The sequence below is a fragment of the Formica exsecta genome, unplaced genomic scaffold (assembly GCF_003651465.1).
Source record: "Formica exsecta isolate Colony F162 unplaced genomic scaffold, ASM365146v1 scaffold28, whole genome shotgun sequence".
In the NCBI taxonomy this organism is placed as follows: domain Eukaryota; kingdom Metazoa; phylum Arthropoda; class Insecta; order Hymenoptera; family Formicidae; genus Formica; species Formica exsecta.
Window position 1 is genome coordinate 402,555 of NW_021850063.1, and position 19,389 is coordinate 421,943.

Sequence of the window (19,389 nt, forward strand, 5' to 3'; positions counted from 1 at the left end):
ATATAATTTTGTACATATATATATAAAATTTAAAATTTAAATAAAATTTATTTCTGCATTTTTTGTCACTATCGTTCGGGTACCGATCGCGTTAGGAAAGTTTCGATATTCGGATAATCAACGTCCGGATAATTAACATTTTGTTGTATAGTATTTCGAGGCTTCAATTTGTGCGAAACACGTTGATTGTTCACGCGTTAATCCGATTATCTCGTGAACGATACGGCACGTATGTACAATCAATGTTACTCGCTTTCGTCTCATGGCCAGAGCTTGCTCGTATATTGCGCGATTACAATCTTGAATATTTCTCTTTTCTGTATTTTTTTTTTTTTTTTTTTTTTTTTCTTTTTTTTTTTTTTTTTTTTTTTTTTTTAGGTACCGAAGAGGACTTGTATTGTGACACGGTAGCGTCGCGACGCCAAGTATATAAAAAAGACGTTTCGGCTTGTCAACGGTTTGCTTATATATGTTGCCTAGGTACAGTAGCCGCGACGCTACCAAGTAGCTTATCCGGAGTTTTACGTTTAATAAACTTTTGATTAAAATTCCTCAGAAACCAAGCCGTTAGTCAAAAATCTTTTGTTGCGAGACAAAAAGATTCTTGTCACTCCCGAGATTTTCACGCGTGGCGCGAAACGACGATTGTCACTTTGGTGAACGTTAAGATGAAGCTCTATTTAGCGTCAGCCGATCTTATAGCGGAACAGTGAGAATGACAAACACAACGGAAAGGGATGGAACAGGGGGTGGTGGAGGAAAGAGGGGGAAGGAAAGGAAGGGTCCTTTTTTGCTGTGATCGAGTCCCTTATCTTCTAATACATTCAACAACTAGAAACAGAGAAACACTGGGATCGTGCCGCAGCCGAATACGAGAATCTCGATCCATTGTGTGTACAGTGTGTCTGTATTGTATATTATGTATGTGTGTGTTTATGTTTATATGTCTGCAAGTTTTTTGTGCAAGCCTATTTTTACCTATCTCACGCGTCTAGTACGCGTGTATGTACGTGTTCGTCTTGTTTTTCATCCCCTTGTTCTCTTTTTTTTTTCGGAGTTTTAGGTCACGAGGGTGTAAGCCGTAAAACGCGTACGCTCGAGCAGGCGGAATGGAAGCAGCTGGGAAGTTATTATACGAGTCCACGAATCGCTCGCCGCTTGGTTGCTGCCTCGTCCTATGTTGTACATACATATATACACGGTTTGCTGCGCAAAAACAATGTATACTCGAAACATTACTCAACATACATACTTGAAAGTGCATGGAGAAAAAGAATTCGCTGATACAGTCAAATTTGTCACTGTCATAGCAAGTATCGTTAGTTGTTATATGAACAGAGCAAGTAAAGACTTGTCGAGGGAACACTAATCTTATATGCTGAGAACAGTTTTCCGCAATCTGTACGTATTATTTCGTTGTACCAACAGACTGATTAGTATGTTATCGAAGCGGGTTTTTCACGTTTTTGGAACATTTTTAGAATATTTCAGAAGAAATATTGTATCGTGCGTCTTGCTTCGATAATAAACAGACAGTTTTCTATTTTGTAAACAAAAAAAAAAGATTTAATGTTGAATAATCTAAAAAAATTGATAAAATATCCTTAAATCTCTCGTTGCATGTATATGTGCTCTCGAATCATCGGATAAGCAGCAACAGTGACAGTTTTGCTGTGACAGGAAATCCCTTTACTCAGCGTGCGTGTAAGGAGGTAGAAATCGCAGAAAAATGCTGCCCTCGCGTATTTGGAGGAAAAACGGCTCCGCACGGACAATGATAAAGTTATACTTTCGACGGCTTCGTTTTATTCTCCCTCAGAAAAAAGAGAGATGAAGGACGCGCGCACATGCACGCGATTCTCTTTCCATCTCGATTCCTCGGCTAAAAAAAAAAAAGAAAGAAAAAAAAATACATATACATATATCTCTGCAACATATTACGTACACATAATAAAATAGTTCGGTCCATGGATAACACAGAACAGCCAGCGTTCAAAATCAATCGATAATTTATACAATTTGACAAATAAATTCGACAAATAAATTTTCACAGTCACGTCCAAATTGTTAGAAAGAGACGTAACTCTGATCGATAACTTCAATGCGAAAAAAAGACAACAGAAATCATTCGAGAGCGTATTCGGTGCACAATAAATGCAAAAAATATATATATAAATAAAAAATATAATATAATCGTGTGTATTATTTCCCGTCGCATCGCCACACATTCTTCTGCAGTTCCTCCGCTTCGAGCGTCAGACAAGAAAGGATCCATGAAGTTCGTCAAATGCACAATATCGTTAAACAAAACAACAGACCATACGTTATATCACTCAAGAACCGAAAGATTCGCGATACGCGTTTTTTTCTTTTTCTTTTTTCTTTTTTTTGCTTTTTAGGTCTAATATGGCGCGCGCGTGAAAAGTGCCTATATCCTTCTTTCATTCAGCGCGCCTATTGTTGGATATATACAAGCTTTTCCGTCACGATAGTATATATAATATGACACCGTAAATAATACTATCCTCTTTCGAGTCGGCAAGCTCAAAGGCAATTTTCACGCGCCGCTTCTCGCTGTAGACGACATACAAAAGATATCATGTATACGCGTATAATAACGAATTACACGTTTTTTTTTCACGTGCGAACAGAATTTACGATAATGATACCTCTATCAGGAATAGAGTTCACTCTTCTCTTCTCTATTTATCTATATATGTATACCACGTGTATGCGTAAATAAAGGTGATTTCGGTCTAAAATTATATCGCTAATAGGCGCTTGCTCTTTTTCTTTCGCACGGGAGCGCGCGTACTCACTCCCGAAGAAATCACAATTACAGTAATGCGATTAGACTTCTTTTACGTACTAACGTAATAATTAAAAAAATCGGATTACTCTGAAAAATTCGAGATTATTTTTTAAAAACTGTTCCTTGGACAGTACATTTTATTCTACTTCGAACGCTCAATTTCTCCTTCCGTTTCCTTCTTTTTCACTGGTATACACACACCGTTGTACATCTCTTTGTACGTACACTTCTTTTTATCCGTGATTTTAATTTAATTTTGAATATTTATCTCGTCTTTATTATGCACTTCGCCCGTTGGGGGATGGGGGAGCAACTTAGGACCATCGCATAATTTATCACTGCGAATATAATGGAACCGTTACGCGTTAATTACGAGGTATATTTACGTCGAAAAATTAGCAGAATGTTCATCTTCCTTTTGATTATATTCCACCTGTTGTGAGTTTTATATATCACATATTTTAGACATTGTGTTTCCGTGTGTCTTACAGATCTTCGTCTTGTTGGTTTCTTTTCGGCTCTGCTTCACGTCCGCCTCTCCTTCCTCTACTTTCGTTTATTTCCTCGAGATTTGTACAGCACAGATTCGATAAATTCGTCCATGTAGTTGCACTTAGCATGTTTACGATTGCGTTGATTTACGGTCCTTCCTTCTTTTTCCTTGTTGAAATGATTTAAGTTTAAATTTTCAGTTTTTACGATTTCGACAAGCGTGATATACAACACGCATTGCTCTTGCGTTTCTTTATACACTGGTATAATTATAAGAGTCTTTTGTTTTATTAATTGTTGAGTGCAAATCTTATTTATATATTTTACGTGGCATTGATGTTCCTCTGTTCGCGAGAATATGGTAATATGATTGTATTACCTATTCTCAACGTTATCACCACTGCTTCGATATACACAATTTACATTCCGGATACACTGTTTCACACCGTGTGAATTTACATTCGTTTTATTTATGTGTTAACGCGGCTTTCATTAGAGTTTTAAGCCAGTTCATTAGAGCGTATATTACGAGGCGTCAAATGTTTTTATTATGGCGTATACACATGCTTCTTTTTCTTCTCTCTTTCATTTTTTAATGCTTCAGAACTGCACTCTTGTTATATGATAATTTTAATGATTGCAGAACCTCAATAAAAAGGATCACGTAAAGTGTTCGATTTACGATTAGCCTAGCGTTCCCCTCGTTTACACATTCAAATTATAATTTGATATATCTAATATTATACTGTGTCTTACATATGAGTTTTTGTTATTTTATTACTACCGTTTCTTGGCGACACTCGATTGCCGAGTTCTTTATTAGTTCGGAAAAAAAAAAATTTCTCTTTGAAAAATTTTTAACAAGGATTGGTTAGAGAGAAATAACATGTGAAATAAAAACTCAATATATAAGATAATCACTTTATAATTTATAATTTTAAATAATCATGGGAAAAAGATTACCGATTACGATTAACGTTCAATATAAAATGAATATAAAAGAGAGAGCAAATAAATAATATATTTATATAAATATATTATTCTTGCGTAATGTGATGTAACAAGCTTCCACATACGAGAAGAGTTTTGGAATATATTTTCGTAAAAGATAAGAGAAAGAAAATTATAACAAACGATAATACAAAGAATAGAGCTGACGATGCCGATTAAAAAAAAAAATTTTTTAACGGAATAATATTACAATATTGTCAGAGAGTATTGTGTAACATGACGCGCGCGTGTATTAACAATAACAAAATATCTTTGCAATAAATAGAAATCTTTTAAAGTATAACAATTATATATGATGGCATATATATACGAAGAGAAGAAAAAGCATCATAATAAAGAACTCGGCAGCAGATTACTGCGTCTGCTCGCGATATTACTGGACTTACGGTTCTAACAATTGTTTGATTGTTTAAATTATTTTAGGTTAGTTCCTAGTTGACCATAAGTGTATGCGATTCCATGGGCGCCGCGCTATCGTACAGCGTGTCCGTATCTTGCGTAGGCTCGCCCTGCAGCTGGCACTGATTGCTCAACGTTCCAGCACCGCAATCACAAAAGAATCTAGAAATATTAATGCACGATTTCATTATAGTTATTTAATTATAGCGGAGAATGCGCATTTAAATAATACATCGAGCAAACTCTCTTACCGGTCGTGTCTGATGAATTCCACGTCGTGACCGGCATGGCAAGTTTTTATACAATTAACGCATATCGCATTGCGATCTGTCGTGTTGCAAGTTTGACAGCGGTAGAAGTCGTGCATAGGGAAGGAAGTGTAAGATGAGATTTTATACAGACATTGGCCATTTCCAACCGCTTTCTCCACCGCGTCTTGATTACTAAATATTTTATTGCCTAAAAAAGTGCGCGATACTTAATAGATTTGTTTTCTTTCTCGCTAAAAACGCACCTACCCGAAAGCAAGTATTTACCTCTAGTTGTCGGCTGCACCCCACTCGCTAGGCACAGACCACCAAATCGATTATTGAATATTTGATTGAATTCCAGCGTGGCGGTGGCGTTGTTGGTTATTTCAACGCCAGCTGCCAAGCCATCGAAAATTCGGTTCCTCCTCAAGATTGGCTGCGATTGCGTCGAAATGAGTACGCCCGCTTGCGCATTGCGAAATATATCGTTCTCTTCCAAAACACCTATATTGAGACGCGTAAAAATCACAATCACGATCCATTTTTCTCTTAAATCTAACGTATTTATAATTTAATTCATTTTATTAAGAAAGAAGTATTTATCAATGGAATTGATAAGTTTTGAATTAAAATAATTATGTTTGATTATTTGTGATACGTTTTAATACAAACGGATAAAATATATTCAATTAAATTTAAAGAAACAGGTACACACACACATTATCGACAAAAAAAATGTTATCACCTACAATATTTATTATTTGTGTGTATATGTATGATAAAAATTATTAAAATGCAAAACAGAAAAATTATTAAATTGCAAACAGAATATTTTACCTTTGCCTCCATTAAATATACAAATTCCGCCGTCTCGTCCGTCATATATTTTGTTCCTCTTAAGAGTCGGATTACTGTCCGTCTTAATCCAAACGCCAGCCATTGCGTTGTCGAAAATCTCATTTTGTTCAAGTAAGCCTAAGCCGCTATTATATACAAGAACACCGCCGTTCTGACCGCCCCATATCTTGTTGCCACGTATTACCGGATTACTGCCAGTCCTAAATTAAGAGAGAAAACACAATTTCAGATAATTTTCTTATCGCTACATTTCGTTTACGTATTCAAGACTCGCGAGCACCTTTTAATTCTTTTACACATGTGAATTACCTTATTTGTACTCCCGAATACAAATGATTGAAAATATCATTGTCCTCCAATCTTCCGTGGCCGTTGTCGTAAAAATACACGCCGACCTGTTTGCCGCTATGAATCCGATTTCTCCTTAAAACTGGCGTCGAACCCGTCGTGATCCACACACCTGCCAGGGTGTTGGCATAGACTTCGTTCTCCTCTATTAGGCCCTGGCCTTTCTCGTGGACGTAAATACCACCGTGTTGACCGTGATGTATCTTGTTATGTCGAACGATCGGATCCGAGTTTGTTCTGATTTGTATGCCGGCCAACGCGTTGCCGTAGATATTATTGTGCTCGATCAGACCCCTACCTTCGCCGAATATATACACTCCACCTTGATGACCGTTGTATATCTCGTTCCGGCGTATAGTCGGATTCGAATTTGACGTGATCCATACACCGGCAAAATTGTTGGAGTGAATCTTGTTGTCGATGAATTGTCCCAGACCGTTTTCGTGGACGTAGATGCCACCAGTCTGGCCATGATGAATCTCGCAGTGAACAACGGTCGGATTCGCACCGGCCTTTACTTCGAAACCCGCTATCCGATTGTTATGAATATCGTTAGCCTCGAAGTAACCAAGTCCATTGTCAAACGTGAATATTCCTACATCACGACCATGATGGATGTGATTCCGTCGCATAATAGGATTCGCATAGTTCTTCACCCAGATGCCAGCCAAGGCGTTCCGTGAGATTTCGTTGTCCTCGTATGTGCCCTGTGCGTAATCAGTCACGTACAAACCAACGTTTTCGCAATCCGAGATGTCGCAGTTTTTCACTAATGGATTGGCACCCACACCCGATACACAGACTGCAGCACCAACTAAAAGTTGAAAAAAGTAATCTTAATAAACGAGTCATCAAAATTATTTATTAACGTATGAGATTGATGTTAATTTGTTTAAATGCCTTTTTCAAAGATTGTAGTATATTGAGTAATTATAAATCTTTTATCAGATTTAATCATTGTGTTATATATTTTGATTAATCTCTTGTAAAGATTTATTTAAACTTTACAGAAATAATAATTTTATTAAGTTCAAAATTTTTTCTACTGGACAACTTTAATTGATTTTACGTTTGCAATATACACGCTTATACGAAGGTTAAGTGTTCACTTACCAACACTGGAGCTTCTGATAATGCAATGATCGACAGTAGGACTACAATTTTCGCCAACCTCTAAACAATAGTGTTTATGATGGGGCACTGTACTTGTGACATCGGGCGTGAATTTCAACGTGAGATGCCCGGCATAAGCGCGCTTTGCACCTTCCACAAACATAACTGTCGATTCGCTCTCTCGTTCCAGGATGACAGATTCCGCGACATTGCCTGGCGCGGCGCCGATTAGCGCCACATCACTATCGATCACGAGGAACTCGCCCCTGTATGTGCCTGCGTGCAGAAATACCAAATGCTGCGTCGACGTGTCCTCCCCGCTCGTTTGCGAATTGCTGTTGCAACAGCCCTGCCCGCTCGCGGCCGCACCTCCACCATTCGTTGTGGAACCGCTGTTGCTCCTGTACTCGTCCACATAGTCCAACGCGCCCTGGACCGTATTGAAGTACGGTAGATTACGGCCCTTGAACTTCAAATCCTGGAAGCCAGGCCGCACGTGCACACCTCTGTATAGCTGCCTAAAGCTCTCCTTCCACGGATTCTGGTACTCGGATTCGTCCGGCGATACGAATTCGAATTTACACGGGGCTGGATTAAATAGGGGCAGATCGTACTCGTAAACCTGCTGGTAGAGCGACTTCCACAGCTCCGTGTCGTTCGCGATCGCCTGGAAACGCTTGCATACTTGCGAGACTCGACAAAGATCTTGCTCCATGAGATAATTGAATATCGTGAGCAGCACTTCGTCCGGTAGCTCATATTGAAGGTAATGCGCCGCTGTGTTTGTATTTATACCTGCCGTGAGAAGCCAAAATTAAATCTGACTGATCAGCGGAGTTGAATTCTAGAGATCTACGTGTCAAGAAGCGAATGAGAGAGCAATGTCGAAATCTCTCGAGTGTATAATTCTCAAATTTATCTCCATCATTAAAAAGATTTTTATTTATTATATTGCACATAAAAATATACTGTATATATATGCTATAAATTAATAATATGTGGTCATCACATTATTTAAATATTAATTATTTACCTCTCGACACGTGGAACAATTTTTAAATCGACTCATCTTTCAACTGTGACAACTTCTAGACGTACCGTCTGTAGAAAGCGAACATGTCCGTCTCGGTCGTTTTCTTGCTGGCAAAGACGATGAACCGAAGGTAGCGGCAATGCTACTTCCACCCGATGGCGGTAGAGCGGAACTCGTACCTGGCGCTGGATCCGGATGAGGTGGACTCTTGCGTCTCAAGTCATACGGCGATGAGTGTGACTGCGGAGACGGCGAGGGTGCAGCTACTCCGGATACACTAGGGGACGAGCCTCGTCCACCACTTCCGCCGCCTCCACCGCCAACTCCACCTCCCGGAAGAATCTGATTGGACGTCGGACACGGTAGGTCGCATGGCTCGGCTAATAAAAAAAAATAAACAAAAACAAAAGAAGTTAAAAAATTAATCTAGTCTCTAAAAAAAAGGGAGGTAAAAAAATGATGAGGAAAGAGCAGGTAGTTTTTCCCCGAAAAGAAGACAATGCCGTGTATACATTATTTTGTGGTTTTGTGTCACTACCTGATAACAAAAGGATTTTTAAAAGGAATCTTTTACGAAGAATAGCTGTATGTAAAAGAAAAATGAAAAAAGAAAGAAAGAAGATAATGGGATATATGATTACACTTAATTTACCAAAGGAATAGTCTCTTTTATACTATACTACCTTTAATACTATAAATCTAAAATCGTAGTTTTGCGTCCTGCTAGAATGAAAATCTATATAGAAGAAGAAGAAGTAGACATTATTTTAACAGCGAATATGTCCACATAAATTAAATTATAGTTCTTTCTGATAGAGAATCCTTAATAAAGTATTGATATTAGCCTATTAAGATAAATATAGTAAGAGACGAGAGAGAAAGGATGGAAGAAAGGATAAAGTGTGGTGTTGTGCCTCAATCCAAAATATATATCTGTCAAATAAAAAATGAAGGAGAAAGAGAGAAACATTGCACATTGTCACAAATAATATATCCTGTTCACAAGAATAGAAAACTAAACAAAAAGCATATTAGTCATCTGCTATAATCTCTATAATTAGTAATAAGCTAGAGACCACTAGAGAAATTTACATATTAACACAAGGTGACCCTGTTTTATGAGTGTTGATGCATAAATTGTCAAGTATGCAATGTCATAAATCGATATAAAAAATTGGTTAATAAAGAATATTGCAATTACGTGCAATACAATATCTCACAATGTAATTTTTGACATTATGCAAATCCAATTATACTCCAATACAATCTTAGAACCATGGATAACAAAAGAAAAAAAATTTATAAATCTCACTGCTTCATTTTTAATGTCAAACTTATTGCAAGAGTACATATCGTACAATAAAGTTTTTAATAGAAAGCATATATTCCTTTTGCTTCTCTACGCAACATTATATCATGACGGGAAACGATATCGAGACACGATGTATTGACCGATTGCCGTTATCACAAAATATGAAATTCATATATCGTATACCAAAGTACAAATTGACAAAAAAAGATACGCCGAGAAATTCACAGACGTTCCTCTATCTTTATCTCTCTCTTCATTCACTATCAAATCATTATCATCGGTGCGTCAACGAGTATCGCTGTAAAAGGAGCAGAATCCGTCACGCGTCTTCCACTCCGCTCTGGGAAACAGCGCCTTTCAGACACATTTCACTTTCTAGCCGATAACACACGGACACACGCACGGGATGGCGCTCTGCTCGTAGCATCTACGGGATACGTGATTTTTCGGGCTGAGGATTACTCTCGATCACGTTGTTTTCGGGTCTTCTCCAGAATCCTCTCTCGCGAAAGTAGAGCATCGCTAATTCATCACTTATAAAACATCCGCAATATCGCGTCAGTTCTTGCCTCCTTTCCTCTTTTCCTTCTGTATATAAGAATACACATACATATATATATATATATAACCAGTTTAAACATTTTATTTTTTCATTAAATACCGTCTGCGCGATTTAATTCTAACGCGATTAAATTTCTCGAGTACATATCTCTGTTGCAGTTAAATAGATAAGTTTGTATATATAAGACAACATCGTTTTTATTCTTATCTAATGTCACTTTAATAACAGCTTTATATTTGATTTTCACCGAAACATATGGATAATCAAGTATATTGACAGTACTAATCTAGAACTCAAGATCTTGGAATTAAATCGCATTCGTAAAAAATAAGATATTTAATTAAAGATCTTTTTCTTCTTCTTTTTAAATACACGTTCAAATTAAATTGATTAATTTATTTTAATTGTTTTTTTCGCAGATAATCTCTCTTGTGTCTTCTTCACTTTTCGAAGGATTCTAAATATCACACATCTAAAAAGTTAATAATCACACAGCGTAAACAATTGAACTTCTCTCTGAAAACAAAATACGAAAAAATTTACATATTGATCTCAAGCATATTTATTATTCGCTTATTCACTCGTCCTCTCAATCTCTTTTTCTCCTTTCCTCCTACTCTATCCCTCTCTTCTTAGGGTGATATTATATTTGTTGTACGACTTCGTCGAATGTAGTGATCTCAAATAAAAAATTTCTGAAATTTCTATCAAGATTCTAAGAACTCTGATAGCCAATCGATCGACGTCCAACAAAGATTTTGTCGTATGAATATATCAGTCTTACACCCACTCTCTTTTTTTCACTCTCTTTCTCGTTCGCTCTCCGTCTCTCTCGGACTGCTGGAAAATTCGGCACCGATCGACTTGTACTCTTGTGCCGCGTTCCAACTGGATCGCTGGTGATTCGGAATCGAGAAGAAAGGGGAAAGAGAAAGAGAGAGAAAGAGAAAAAGGAAAAAGAAGGCAGTGTGTATAGAGGGGCCGCAGGGAAGGGACAGGGAAGGGGGCGACTCCGAAGCCAACATTCCGATGGATTGATCGCGAAGTGGAGATCGCGATCGGCCCACGACGTACAGTATACGAGAGGTACGAAAGCAATCGTTTCTCCAACGAGAGTTTTTTTACTCTAACACAATATTGTATTATAATAAGGATCATGTTCCCTTAATAATGTCGGGGTTCGTTCAACCCTTATTATTATTTCTGAGGGGCACTCAGCTCTTGCACTATATTATTGTAATAGAAGATCGTCTTCCAATATAATATAATTCTTGCTTCATTGAAATATTTAATTCTTGCTTTGCACTTTTATAAGCACTATAGAATTTTTAATTTCATGTGTATAAACTTCACAGAGCACATCATGAATGTACAAGTATGTTATATATTCTTTCAAGATAGATGATTTTGTCGATTGCTGGTTAAAATATTTTCTTTGTTTATACTGAGGACTTTTTCTGTTGTTCTAAAACTCGTCGAGAAAATTCATTGTAAATCCTCGAATCCACAATTGTACCATTTCCACAGCAGGCTCTCTCTCTCTCTCTCTCTCTCTCTCTCTGAATCAGATATTATCTATAAATACTAAAAAGCAATATGGCTGTTAATAGCTATCAATAAGAAATTATTCACAAATCTGAAAAGCGATTAATGGATGAGATTATAATTTGAAGATGAATAATTGAGTACAATTAGTAAAATAATGTTGTAAATATATTGTAGCATTTATTACAATATTGTTTAATTAAGCATTTAGTTTTTAGCGTTAATCATATTTGCTCAAACTTTTCTTGTCGCTACAATTATGATTAGGCTGAGTCTCTACTTGACAATTTTGTCCTTGAAAGCCAATGAATATAGATTCTGGACTACATAACCTCAGCTGGAACGTTTAAGAGTTGCGTGGAAGTAATGTTTGATACAACTTGGAGAAGTTCACATGTGGCTGGATCACAAAAATGAATACGAAATAATTTGTTCTCTCCTATATATAATTGGTTACAAAGAATGTCAATGTTTCTTTCTCTCACCAGATATACAATTTGAAATCACTTTTTCAGCACCTTTCCAAATTTTTTTGCACATCCATGTAAAAGAAAAATGGGCTCTTGGATGAGAGAGAAAAAATAAGTAGGATAATAGAAGATAGGAAAAAATCCTAGAAAAAATGATAGAGATAGGTGAGGGCGAGAGCGTTGACGGCACGCAGGCCTGTACGTCGAGACAAAGACTCGACGGAGATGGCGGAGTACGTGGAGCTCGTGGTTAGAATGACGTGTGGTACTCTCGATCCGTTGATGCTCCCGAATGAGATGGGCGATGGCGAACAGAGTGGACAGAGCAGGTGAGCAGCGAGATCTTAGAAGCTCTCCGATGCGGAGAGAGAGAGAGAGAGAAGGAGAGAGACTCTCTTTGTGTCCCTGTCTTTCTCTCTTTCCGTCTCGCTCGCTCACGCTGTCCCTCTTCGCTCGCGCTCGCTCTTTCTTTCTTTCTTTCTTTCTCTCTTACCCGTGGTTCTCGACGGCAAAGGGATCCTGTTTGCGTTTTTCCGACGCGATCTCCGCACGTAGCTGCGCGACGACGAGAACGACGCGCTTGGCATCTTGCGCGTGTCGTCGGCGGCCCTCGGCGGTCGTCCTCGTGTCCGTCCCCGTTGCCGTCGTTGTCCTCCTCCACCACCTCCTACCCCTCCCCTTCTTGCTTCTGCTGCTGCTGCCGCCGCTCCTTCTCCTATTCCGCTCTCGATCGCGACTCGTCGCACTTCCCGGTTACGACGAATGCGCGAGTAGTCCCGGCGGGTACCCTGCCCGGCAGGTACGCCGCGGTCGCGGACACGCTTTGGCAGAAGGTGCCAAAATCTTAGGACACACTACACAATAGCGACACTACCACCGTGCACGGCGGCCATCTTCTTGATCTCTGCTTGCCGACTGGCCCAGAGGGCAGCCGCCAATCGGACGTGTTTCTGCCCCGCGAGTGCGTGTTACACGTCCCTCACCCCCCATTCGACCCGCACCGTTTCGTCGCCGTCGCCGCCTCAACCTCTGGCGCCTCGCTCACTCTCTCTCTCTCTCTCTTCTTCCTCCCTCCCGTCTTTCCCTTCCGTCGGAGCCACCGACGCCACGGGGCGCTTTTACCGAGCTCCCCTTCCGCAGTGGAGCGCGACACAGGCGACCGACATCGGAGTTATGGAGTTATGGAGGCCGCGGAGAGAAGTACCGATAACTCGCACAACTGCGTCTCCGCGATCCTCTCGTGCCTCGGGCTCTCGATCGTGTACGTGGCGAGCCTGTATGTATGGAGTTCGCCGCACAACAGGTACGTGTGTATGTGTGCAACAACGGTCTCGCGGTATGACGTTGTGACGGATAACAACGGGCAGCAGCGTCGATCACTCGCGACGCGACGTCAACGGAACGGGTCTGTTGTTTCTCTTTCCCCGATTTTCTTTTAAATGCCTCCTCTCCCCCTCTAGTTTATACGACTGGAGGTTCGGTTCGGTTCTTGACTTCCGTCCCGTCGACTCACTGCCTGTTCGGTAAACCGTTCGCGGACGCGAACAGTCTCGCACCGACCGAATGGATATCCGTGACTGACGCACGCAGTTTTGCACGTGGTGGCGCTCCTGTCAAGCGGCGGCGCCGTTTTCGGGATTATTTTTTGGACAAGTGACGACGGCGCATGAAATTCTCTAGTGAAATGACGATTCTAGTGATATATTCGACGGAACGTAGTCGTCGAGTTCTATAATACACTAGAGTGAATCTCTCATCTCCCATATATTATCCTATAGGAAATCGAGGCCGAAATTAAAAAAGAGACATGTATATTTTTGAATAGATGTTTTTTTTTTTTTAATGTTATATGTATATACCATCTGAGGCAGTGATGCTCGTCTATGTATTTTATATGTCTATGTCCTATGATTTAATTTCAGACATGACGCCGACTATACTATTTGTGATTAGAGTACGATATTGATATACATTTGGCGCGACATTTGAACATTATAATGTGAAATCTGCCTGACGATATGTTTGAATTCAACGATACATTTTTTTCTTTTGCGCAAATTTTTTAATGTAATCGATGCAATATAATCTTAATTGTTTTGTAATAATTACATAATACTTGCAATTACATTTGATTGGTAAAATTAACATGTAATTATTTTTAATTGTACTATAATGAATACATTTTAACATGAAAAGTAATTATATTGATATGTTGATACAAAATTTTGATAATTAATGTTATATTTGATTGCTTGTGTTTTAGAGAGCATCCGTCAACAATAAAGAAACGATTTTTTAGCGTATTTATCATGACCCTCATTTCACCAGCACCCTTATATTTTGGATTAAATGAAAAAGTATTTCAAAAGGTATTTCGAGTTTAAATAGCTCTCATCTATTCTGTAGCAACTATTTTTATCACTTATATTATATTTGATAGGTAACTATCTGGGAATTGCTGGGTCTACGTTGGTCTGGTTTAATACAGGCAACTGTGATACCGTTACTCCTAACAATGATCCTATTCCTAGGTCCTTTGAGTCTACAGGGATTTAATGGACTGTGGCGATTGTACACTGGTTAGTATTTTGCAAATCCGATTAGGATATCCCGATAATTAAAAAAAAGTAACAAATAAATAAATTTTATTTTTAGAGCCCATGTACTGGTTGGGAAGCATACGAACATTAATCTGGTGGAGAAATCAAGTGATCGCTCCATTGTCCGAAGAATGGACTTTCAGAGCCTGTATGTTGCCATTGCTCTTACAATGTTTTACGCCGTCTACTGCCATATTCGTGTGTCCTCTGTTCTTCGGAGTGGCTCATTTCCATCATGTGGTGGAGAGGATGAAGATGGGAGTGGGAATCAAACACGCGCTGTTTGTATCCTGTGAGTTTACCACAGATTTTAAAAAGACATCTCTATAAATCTGATGTTTTCCCGATGAATGAAAATAAAGTATTGTAAATTCAGGTTTTCAGTCTGCATATACGACCTTATTTGGAGCGTACGCGGCTTTCCTCTTTGCAAAGACAGGTGGGATTATTTTCTATTTCTTCTCACGAAAATCGTTATAGATTTTGTATTTATCTTTTTTCTTTGTTGTATTTTTCTTAGGACACTTCGTTGCACCGTTCGCCGCGCATTCTTTTTGTAATCACATGGGATTTCCTGATCTTTCTGAAGTAGCAGCATATAAGGATCCACTGAAAAGAGCCGGGCTGCTCTGTCTGTTTGTGATCGGTTTAGTTGCTTGGTGTTTCTTATTGACGCCGATGACGCATCCATCATTGTTCAATAATAATTTATTCTGGACTAAACACTTTATATGAGACGTGTCTGATCTCTCTAACAAATACTAGGATCAAATGTTTTTAAGCAAGATTTACATTATTGTGTGATATTTTTTACTTGTCTAACAGAGTACACAATACTTATCTGTTGAAAAATCTCGCGAATATTAAAGTAATTGCATAATAATAATATTGGATGATTGCATAAGTTCGTGCCCGATTTTCATAGATGGCATTAAGTTACTGCATGGCGGAGTTCTATTGTTTTCGTGTGGTAATTGTTGCTTACACTAACTAATTTCAACTATATTATACCACTGATATAAAGATATATCTATAATTCAACTATGCAGTTCGGGATTGTTACAAATGTATCACCGTAGTGCCTGAGATTTAATTAGATTTTTATAGCGGTAATAACATGAAATGTTACAATGACTATTAAGGTAAATGAACTTGTTCATAAAACCGAAGTGCGAAAATAGAATCTAACTCTTACATTATTATTTATGAATTGTTGCATGTATTTATGTGTTGCAATGAATTATTTTATGATCATGTCTCTATAAATCATAATTTACCAATCTTTTTTCAGGAAGATTTTTGTGTTAACGAAGAAAATGTAACATATACTATTATATATTATTATAGTAATCAATATAACATATTAAGAAAATTTGTAAAATGATCTTTCTAATCGTCTACTTTTATAACAATCTGTATGTACAATATATGTACGATATCTATATATGTACAATGGAAGTGATATTCAGATGATATGATGTCATCATACACATATACATAAAGGTTTATTTAAATCACAGAAGTAACAGTTGTGCAACAATATTACAATATATTATATAATATATGCAGTAAAACTATAACAAAAATACACAAGTACTCATATATACATGTACTCATATATACATATAATGAGAGCTATTCAGATCTTGAAGGTCTTTTAATTGCATACGTAATGTATACCATTTGTTAATCGAGAGATAGAGAAAAACACTTTTTAAATAATGTTCAAAGATCATGAAATGTTGGTAGCGATACGATGTTGAAGTAATGTTAAGTGTTTTACAGTCAAAGAGAGAGTATAAAATCGCTAGAAATATATAACAATGGTGTCATTCCGACTTACAATAACTATGTATAAGTATTCATCAAAATTTTACAGTATTTGTTAATCTTGTTAAGATCGTAAGAGAATGAAATGATGTAATTTTGTGTATCACCATCTTCACATTCACTTTATAACATTGATACAGAATATATAATTCTTAAACAAAACGTTTAACTTATATCATCTATCAGTCTATGAATTTAATGTTTATGCCTTTTTCTAGACAGGCTCTTATTGTATTAAAAACAGATTTACATAAGACAGAGTATAAAGGCTTACATTAAAAAATGAATTTCATTAAACTGATCTCTCTTAAGAAAAAACTTGATAATCATTTTGAAATAATAATAAATAATATAAGCAAAACAATTAAATCTTTTCAAAGAGAGAAAGAGAGAAATATTTATAAATTTTTTTAAATCGTAAAATTTCTTGAAAAATTTAGTTATGATAATGTTAATAACAATAAACAAAGATTTATTAGCTCGAGATATTAAACTCTTAAAAACAATTTAGATATTCATTTAAATTTATGTAAAACAGTAAATGTTCAAATAATAATATTTTTTTTCTCAACATTAACAGCTGTAATATATAATTATGTAGTTGTAGAATTTTATAGTACAGTCCTTCCCTATATTACTTTTAAATTACACTATTTAAATAGATAAATAGCGAACTTTAATAAAGTAATGTTGTCTCATTACATATAAATGCAAAGATGTTAACTTAGGAACTATAGATTTTTAGTTTTTGAATTGTTCTTTTATAGGGACTTATTAAAATAAATAAATAAATAAATGCAGATTCTGGGGTAGCATGCATGTCTGGCATGTTTTTACGACATAGTTTGAACAGGCGCCTACTTACGTTTGGCTTGGTCCAGGCGTTGCGTCTGGATTTTGGGATTGATTGAGAAATAACACGTTGCTCGACTTAATTCTAGGTCCAGATGCGATCAATGAAGGTGAGGGACTGATACAAGGTGTCGAGCAATGACTGTTGCTTAGGTCGCATTGATCCAATAATTTCCAAAGCTCCTCTGGCGTAGGTCCTCCAGAAGTATCTAAAAAATATGGAAATTATAAAAACCAGGGTGATAAAATGGCGATTAATTTTTTATTAAATCAACGAGATCAAAGATATATCTCTTTTATAAGTATATATAATCGAATTTTTAAAATTAAATATAGTGTATTACTAATATTTATCATTAAATTATATTAAATTAAATTAAATTATATCGGCCATTATTTATATAAAAAAAAACAAACAAAAAAAACAATATCTAGATAAATTATATCATGGATACAATATTGTTTACTTTCTAGAATTTTTTAGATATATGTGATATATGCTAATTTTCTGTTCCCCGCAGAATTTCAGATACATGAATCATTCTCGCTGATTTCGTTACGTCATCACGACGGGGAAGAAAGAGAGAGTAACATACTTTGAGTGGCATTGAAAGACGGATCCAATGCCGTTGTGAGATCCCACATTTGTATAGTGCCGTTAGAATGGCCAGTGAATATGAAGCGTCTTGGCCTTGAGCCCATGCGACTAGAGCCTTCACACTCGTGCACGTAAAATGAGCTTATAATGCTACCATCCACCGACTGTATCACGCAAACTCTCTTTCCATTCGATGCTAATCGAACAAATAATTGATCGGTTTCGGGTACAACCTTCTGCACGAACACTTGCTCGTCGTCTTGTTCACCGAACGGCCCTGTGTACATTATTCGAGTATTAATATAACGTGAAAGAGTATAAAAATCAGTATTCTAACAAAAAATATTTTTAATGTTGGAAATATATATGTATATATATATAAAGGAATTTAAAAAGAGAAATATCATTTTAAAATATTCCCAAATCGAAGAAAGAATAATATCACAATGTACCGAAATCGTTGCCGGCGTTGTAGCTAACACATGGATCGATTGCTTCCAAGGAAACAATTTTGAAGCTTGCTTCAGGCGTTGATCCCGGTTGCGTCGAAATCATCCCGCGAAATCTGGTCACCGCCCAACTTCTAACGTGATTATACTCCGAACAAACAGACACCAAGTATTTTTCTGAAAGCGTTACCTATAACATAATTCACGCATGATTGGAATTAATGTGTATACAACATTATAGTTTAATTTCAACACGAAAAATTTTCGTTAAAAAAGTTACATTGCATGTACCTTGGTTACACTGCTCTGATGTACTGTGAAAGTTTGAAATAGCTGTGGACCATGGCCAACTGTTTCGGGATGTTGAACGATTACTCGAACACTTCCGGATTTCGTGCCATAAGCAATTTCTATCCAATTTCCACAGAGACCTGCATTGGGAAAGATGTACTTTTAGGCGAAATATGTTTTTCATGTTTGCATTAACCATCTGATGCATTTCAAAGAACATAATTGTTTAATCATACGCACAAATGGAACAATATCGAATATTATTGAAATCTTTTTGTTATCAAAAATTAAATCTATATTTATGAAATTTTATATTGACACCAATCGATAATTAAAAATAGTACATCAGATGATTAATTTGTATGTGGGTGCATACATGTTTTTGTGTGTTTGTAGAACTGCAATAATGGAAAATGTTCAAAACATAATAAAATAATATTTAAAAAACAAGTGCTTCAATTTATTATTAATATAAAATAATGAGAATATATAAATGTTTTTGATAAATACAGCTCACAATATTGCATGCTGTGCATTGCAACAATAAGCAGAAGCAAAATTTA

At 37.0% G+C, this 19,389-nt stretch overlaps 3 protein-coding genes across 6 annotated transcripts in view; 1 reads left to right on the forward strand and 2 right to left on the reverse strand.

Annotated features, from left to right (window-relative positions):
• Nucleotides 1–580: 580 nt before the first annotated feature.
• On the reverse strand, nucleotides 581–13,127 carry LOC115237137 (F-box only protein 11). Its single transcript, XM_029809991.1, has 8 exons — nucleotides 12,700–13,127; nucleotides 8,383–8,697; nucleotides 7,285–8,079; nucleotides 6,133–6,985; nucleotides 5,803–6,023; nucleotides 5,251–5,469; nucleotides 4,966–5,173; nucleotides 581–4,876 (listed from the first exon to the last, which is right to left on the reverse strand). The coding sequence occupies exons 1-8, from the start codon at nucleotides 12,791–12,793 to the stop codon at nucleotides 4,747–4,749; spliced, it is 2,835 nt and encodes a 944-aa protein (XP_029665851.1). The 5' UTR covers nucleotides 12,794–13,127; the 3' UTR covers nucleotides 581–4,746.
• LOC115237138 (CAAX prenyl protease 2) lies at nucleotides 13,056–15,787 on the forward strand. Its single transcript, XM_029809992.1, has 6 exons — nucleotides 13,056–13,509; nucleotides 14,470–14,575; nucleotides 14,647–14,785; nucleotides 14,862–15,098; nucleotides 15,183–15,245; nucleotides 15,327–15,787. The coding sequence occupies exons 1-6, from the start codon at nucleotides 13,388–13,390 to the stop codon at nucleotides 15,539–15,541; spliced, it is 882 nt and encodes a 293-aa protein (XP_029665852.1). The 5' UTR covers nucleotides 13,056–13,387; the 3' UTR covers nucleotides 15,542–15,787.
• A 578-nt stretch (nucleotides 15,788–16,365) lies between these two features.
• Nucleotides 16,366–19,389, reverse strand: part of LOC115237139 (BTB/POZ domain-containing protein KCTD3) — a 10,465-nt gene continuing 7,441 nt past the window's right edge. For all 4 annotated transcript variants that reach the window (XM_029809997.1, XM_029809995.1, XM_029809993.1 and 1 more), the window contains 4 exons: nucleotides 18,827–18,966; nucleotides 18,539–18,725; nucleotides 18,085–18,363; nucleotides 16,366–17,697 (listed from right to left, as the gene is read on the reverse strand). In XM_029809997.1, the coding sequence (XP_029665857.1) occupies nucleotides 17,498–17,697; nucleotides 18,085–18,363; nucleotides 18,539–18,725; nucleotides 18,827–18,966 (806 nt within the window). In that variant the 3' untranslated portion in view covers nucleotides 16,366–17,497. The remainder of the gene's footprint in view (nucleotides 17,698–18,084; nucleotides 18,364–18,538; nucleotides 18,726–18,826; nucleotides 18,967–19,389) is intronic.